This window comes from Arachis ipaensis, chromosome B10 (genome assembly GCF_000816755.2).
Source record: "Arachis ipaensis cultivar K30076 chromosome B10, Araip1.1, whole genome shotgun sequence".
Lineage (NCBI taxonomy): Eukaryota > Viridiplantae > Streptophyta > Magnoliopsida > Fabales > Fabaceae > Arachis > Arachis ipaensis.
This window is the reverse complement of record NC_029794.2, coordinates 120,460,984-120,467,300: the sequence shown is the minus strand read 5'-3', so window position 1 is coordinate 120,467,300 and position 6,317 is coordinate 120,460,984. Positions and strand designations below refer to the sequence as shown.

Genomic DNA, 6,317 nt, shown 5'->3' with positions numbered 1-6,317 from the left:
TTGGATCAAGTTTTTTTTCTTATGGTATCTTTATTTCAATAAGTGAAGAATTAATTCACCATAGATTTAAGTTTTATTTAAGAATCTTATCAAAAAAATTTTTTTTATTTAAGAATGTCACTGACCAATGAATTGCTGCATACACTTGCTTAAATAAATTAGTAAATCAACTATTAGACCAACTCAAATTGATTGTATAATTAAATTATGAGAATTTTGAATTAACATGAGTTTAGCCTAACTAATTGATTTTCAAATTAATCTAAATTAATTAGAAGATAACGGTTAACTTTTCTACTTAATTGGACATTAATTAATTTTAGCGATGTTTAGAATTTACTAGAATCAGAAAGTATGAATGTCTCATATTAGTCATATAAGATTTTTTTTTTTTGTTGACATATTAGTCATATAAGATCTATCATTTATATGTTACATAAGGACAATAAAATTAAGGAAAAGTATAGGTAGACAATGAAAATACTAAACAATGTGAATAATGGATACATCGAATGTTCATTTTATTAGGTATGCGGATGGTTATTCTAATATTAAGATTTAGGTGGGTAATTTGGAGGTGTAATGTATTTTAATTTGATTGGTGGTTGTTCAAGTTGTTCAAAAAAATTATTGATTACCTAGTATAACCCATTAATTAAATTTAAAATCTCATATGTGTTCTAACTATATCTCTAAATTTTATTTATTTATTCGTTTAGTGTTTTGAATACTTTTCAAGAAAATAATTACTCTTCATACGTAACCAAAACACATCAAAGCCAATGTTTTATTGAAAACACCTTTAATCAACTAAATCCAACAGCCATTAAGTAACCAAGCTAATGTGTGAATTTTGAGTCATCCAACAACATGAATGCTTGAGTAAACTTATGAGCAGCAGATTCTGGCAAACATATACACACAATCATAGAACCACCACCGGAACAAGAATCACCACCACTACCATCTTGTCCTTCGGGCAAAAAAACACAAACTTGAGGCGTAGGAGTCAAGTCTATAGGACCAGCATATAGTGGCCTTCCCCACCCGAAATCTGCACACCTGTATATTGAAAACCTTGTCCACTGAGTTATTGTTAGCTTCCCTCCAAACTCTAGTTGCTTTGGCCTCTCCAAGTCAACGAAATCCACCGTTGACCTCAAATATTCCTCCGACACGCTTAGCCTTGCTTCTCGAACCAACCTCGTTGTCTCTGAAAGCCGTTCAGGGTTCACAAGCTCTGAAACTTTGCTTGTTGTGCAAGGTACACACACTACATTGCCGTAGAACCCTTCCTTCAAGGGTGGGTTCCGGAGCTTTTGTCTTGCATTGACAGAAAATGTCAACCTTAAGTCGTAGGTCAATGGTCTCACATCGAGGGCGTTGACCCACGACCTCCACACATGTGCAGCCATTGCGTCGAATGTTGTGCAGCCATAACCGTCACGTGGCATGGCAAGGGATTTTATAAGGTTTTGGAACTCGCGCGTGATGCGATAGCACTTTTGTAACGGTTTAGTTTCCCATAACGACATTGTGAGATTTGAGCCTTCTTGAATTTTCATAAACTCCATGTGGGGAAATTGTATATGAGGAGGGTCACGGGGTTTGAAAACCTCTCTATCCCAAATTGGCCTTGGATTTGTTACCAAAGTCCTAGCCTTTGCAGTTGCAGCCCATGCGCCTAGAAACTGCATGGCTCCTAGGCCGTCACAGATGCAATGACAGAGTCGCAACCCAAGGCTAAATCCGCCGCAGCGGAAGATTGTGATTTGTGCTATTACAAGCGGCATATCAAGGACTTTGTATGGCTCTTCATCAGGGAACTTGAAGATTAATGGCTCCCAAGTTGGGTTTGGTGCAGTGAGGTCTCCTAATTCGGATAAAGCCACATCGGAATGTGCCTCAACCATGAGTGCACCTTGGCTTGGACCAAAGAACACTTCTAATTTCCCATTGCTGGTTTCCCTTAGCCTCCCTGAGAGAGGGTAGTAAGGGACCAAGACATCAGCAAGGGCATCTTGAAGTGTTTTGACTATGGGTTTTTGTGAATTGGCACAACTGTTGGCGGTGGTTTGTTGGTAAAAGTACACGGTGGGTGTGAAGACACGAGCTCCGATCATGTCGTCGAGGTTGGAGAGGTAGAGGGTGTCTCCATATTGGACGGGTATAGGGTGCGATGGCATGACAGGGTACATGGCGTCGATGGTAACGGGAACGGTGAGATGAGGCAGATGGAGCTCTTGGACCCACGGAGGAGCCATGAGGGAAGTGCTGAGAGTAGAGATATAGAAGAGTGAGGCATTTGTAGGGATGTGATTTACTGAAGCATGCAAAGATTGGGGTTCTGGCTTCAATGGGAGAAGGTAATAATAAAGGGGAAAGAGAAGAGGGATGGATCACAAAGATTCGCAGGTATGAATCTGGTGAAGAAGTAATAGATTAATCTTCCTTAATGACTTGTCATCTTTGTATGACTGAAAACATAAGCTGGTTATTATTATATGATGCAGTCGTTGGTGCATCAACCTTTTTGATATGGAGTTTAAATATCAACATTGCCATTTCTTAACATATAAAAAAATGTGATGACACAACAAATGGCATTATGGACACAATGACACCATGTAAGCCAAATATGAAAAAGTTTATTTTAAACTTGCAGAAAAGTAAAAATAAAATAAAGTAAATGAAAAGACCATAAAGTTATATGTGATTAAAAAGGGTCAAATAATTGCAAATAGCAGAAGTTGGACTTTAAGGCAAACTAGCCCCTTTATTCTTGCAATTTTACCTGCTTCAGCTTTAAACATTTTTCAATATATTTAAATTTTAAGTTTTTAACAGTACACATGCCATGATGTTCAGATTTTAGTTTCCAAACCATGCAGTGTAAATTAGTTATAAAACTTTTGAAAATTGTTGAGTGTTTAAAGCTCAATCAGAGTAAATTACAAAGATCAAAACTTTAAGGAGTGATTTGCCCAAAAGTCTAAAGTTGTGGTGGTGGGTGATTTGCATTTAACCAGAAAAGAGAATGAATAGAAGAAGACAAAAGTTTACAACAAGAGAAAAGATACAATACTTTGCCACTACTCTGTTTACCGCACTGGCTGCTGATTGTAATGAGCCTTCTCTTTTTTCTTGGCCGCAGTAAGCTTTGCATTTCTTGCAGCAGCCTCGCTTGCAGCAGCGCGTGCAGCAGCATCCATCTCCTTACTTGACTTTTTCTTCTTCATGGAAGCAACTTTCTTGAGCCGCTCTTTAACATCACCTGCATTTGCATCTTCTACCTTTTCTGGGCCAGTAGTTTCAGATGTTGTATTTCCAGCATCCGTTTGATCTTCCAATTCTTTCTGCTCCTTTGAAGATTTCTCCTTCTTCTTCTTCTTTCTTGCACTTTTGCTTTCCCCAGTAGCATTCTCCTTCTTTTCCAAGGCACCATTGTAGTCCTCTTTCTTCTCTGCACCTGCATTTTAAGAGGGCCATGTGAAACAAAAATCCAAGTAAAACCTGAACAAATAACCAGTTACTTCTGCAAGACTTCGATGATACAGGTTGTATGTATGAGGTTTAAGTGTAGATATGTTTACTCGAGCTTTTAGGGCTACTATCCAATGGTTGAAAAATCAAAATAATAAGATACAGCAATCTATTATCCGGCAATCAGGATACAACAATGCGAGCAGCAATCTATTCATGACATTTTTAAGGATGATAGAAGTCATTGTTAATGAAAATGAGACAAATAGAGCTTCCATATACATATATTGTGTGACAGTATGACAGCTAAGCAACAAATATAGACATAAAACTTGTTCACTTTCATACAATAACCAACTAATTTTCTATCAGGGAATCGTTTACAAGGAATCAGTAATCAAAATTCATTACATATTATACTCCATTTGAAAGAACTAAACATTAGACATAGTCTTATCCGCTTGACCAAAAAATGGTCATATGCATGATTAATAGCATTATATTACCGTGGGAATCATCCTGGCCAGTGGACTCTCTTGGTGTATATCCTAGCTCAGCCAGAACAGCTTCAAGCTCTTCAAGCCCTTTTTTCTTTAATTCCTTTTTAGAAAGCTGTCTTTCTGTTTCTTTGGTAGCCAATGAGGGTTCAGGAAGCTTCTTAACAACGGCTTCAGCTTCTGTTGGTACTTCTGCATCATTTTTGTGTTCCTCTTCTGCATCATCTTCCACGTTATAGATACCTTCTTCTTCATCACTCTCACTTTCCTGATATTCACCAAGTCTACAAGTTAGTTGAAGTGCAAAGCAATCATGATTTAATAGAATGATAATCAACATCATGAGAGACACCAGACATTCAGATCAATCAAACTGTAGTATACATTGGTTAGTTAATTGACTATAAAAATGGATCATAGTATTAAGAATTTTGATCTATATGAGCATGCAACAACAAACTTTTCATCCAAATGTCAGATTTTGTTCAGTGATATATTTCACTTAACCACTATTTTTTTACATAAACAATTCCATGAATATAACTTCTTTTGATTAGCAGCACATTTTCCAAAAGTAGAAACCCATCTGGCTTAAGCACAAGCTTCATATTTACATTTAATTGATACCATCAATATGCAATGCTTGATGCAATTTTTGCAAATTAACTTTATTATGCCCCATTTTGTTTCATATTTGACATCTTGATGATAATAATTTTTAAATGCTCATGTCACATACAAGACCGTTCCTTGATGATTACAGAGCACACGACTTCCTTGTGCCTTGTATTTATGTTAGTTAAGTTCATTGGAACGACACAAACATGACTCAGATAGAAGAATAAAGGTAGATATATCCCCGGCACCAGTGATATTATATAGAACACAGCAAGCAAACGAACCTAAGGCCATTATATTCATGCAGACCAAATGGAGTACCAAGAAAAGAGAAGACTAACATTAGTTGTATAAAGTATAAACTATAAACAATAACTAGGAAAGATAATACTATGGATATTACATAGAACAGTATCAAGACGTGGTATCACAATTTTTGTTAACTTGGAAGTATTAATAATGATAAATTATTCCCATGTAGCTAGACAACATAAAAAGCAGATACTCTTAGTAGTTCACTGAAATTAACAAAGGCAATAGCCAATCATATCGAGAATCAAATGAAAAACTATTAGTAGTTCACTTTCACTGTCATGATAAGAGATTAGGAGTAGCCATACTATATATAAGCACACTATTTATGGAAGATTCTTATTAGAGGGGGCAAAAAATCCATCCCGTAGAATCCTTCCAATATATCAGAGATGGTTTTAACCGGTTTTATGTCTGAAAAACACCAACACCAACCAACACCCACATCCTCATGAACTTACCTACCATCCCTAAAAGAAAAATCAAATTGATTTTCGTAGAAAGTAAAATCAAACAGAACTCTACTCTGGTAATCAACATCAATATATCACCATTCAATTCAATTTAAAAAATAAAAAAAATTGAACCAAGAATGCAGAATATTGCGAGTTCCCACCACATCTGCGGCAGCATCACTGTCATTGGCTTTCTCGGAACTCACGGCGGCGCCCCAAGATGAGTCAGGAGGAGCCGTGGTGGCGTAGTAATCGTCGTCATCTTCATCGTCAACGTCCGCCCATGACTTCGCCGTCAGAGGAGCCGGAGCCCAGAATACTTCCTTCTTCTCCGGCGTCACTTCGCCTCCTCCTCTTCTCTGCTCCTTGATCTTGCTGCTGCTTGTGCTCTTCTTCTTCTTCAAGCTACTAAGGGCGGCGAAGACGTTGGTGCTGTTCAGTGATGGTGGTGCATCCTCCCTCCTGCTCCCTCCTGCTCCCACCATTTTCGGAGCTTCAAGGTTATACTCCCCTCTCTTAATTCCAATTTTTTGTTATCGATTGCGGGATTAGGGGGCGAAATTGGGAGTTTGAGAATTGGGAGAAAGGAATCTAGGGTTTTCAGAGGCGGAATGAAAGAAAAGGATACAAACCGATGTGCAGTGCAGGGAAGGGTTTGGGAACGGAGAAGTTACGGTCCCAAAACGGAGCGTTTAAAACTTTTAAGTCACTAAAGAGAGTGTTAGGTGAGTAAACGGAAACGTTGCTGAAAATAGCTGAATCTTTTATCAAATAAAATTTATTTATGCGACATAATAATATTTTTAATTATGTATGTTATTCGGCAAAGGATTCGATCCTAAAACGTTTGGACCATTAAATGGCTACATAACGAGACATATCTTTTAAGTTTTTTAATAACGGCTAAATAGTCTTTATCTAATTTTAATTACAAATTAATTCTTTATATATT

At 37.3% G+C, this 6,317-nt stretch overlaps 2 protein-coding genes across 2 annotated transcripts; both read right to left on the bottom strand.

The window, feature by feature from the left end:
* On the bottom strand, nt 761-2,485 carry LOC107621149 (omega-hydroxypalmitate O-feruloyl transferase). Its single transcript, XM_016323186.2, has one exon. The coding sequence runs from the start codon at nt 2,262-2,264 to the stop codon at nt 840-842; it is 1,425 nt and encodes a 474-aa protein (XP_016178672.1). The 5' UTR covers nt 2,265-2,485; the 3' UTR covers nt 761-839.
* On the bottom strand, nt 2,633-6,081 carry LOC107623320 (RNA polymerase-associated protein LEO1). The gene is made up of 3 exons (XM_016325528.2): nt 5,527-6,081; nt 3,990-4,248; nt 2,633-3,469 (listed from the first exon to the last, which is right to left on the bottom strand). The coding sequence occupies exons 1-3, from the start codon at nt 5,848-5,850 to the stop codon at nt 3,102-3,104; spliced, it is 951 nt and encodes a 316-aa protein (XP_016181014.1). The 5' UTR covers nt 5,851-6,081; the 3' UTR covers nt 2,633-3,101.

Coding starts and splice junctions, on each gene's coding strand:
- LOC107621149 (XM_016323186.2), bottom strand. CDS start 2,264: ATGGCTCCTCCGTGGGTCCAAGAGCTCCATCTGCCTCATCTCACCGTT.
- LOC107623320 (XM_016325528.2), bottom strand. CDS start 5,850: ATGGTGGGAGCAGGAGGGAGCAGGAGGGAGGATGCACCACCATCACTG. Junction 4,249..5,526: donor GTGATGCTGCCGCAGATGTG/GTGGGAACTCGC, acceptor GGTGAATATCAG/GAAAGTGAGAGTGATGAAGA. Junction 3,470..3,989: donor TGGCCAGGATGATTCCCACG/GTAATATAATGC, acceptor CTTAAAATGCAG/GTGCAGAGAAGAAAGAGGAC.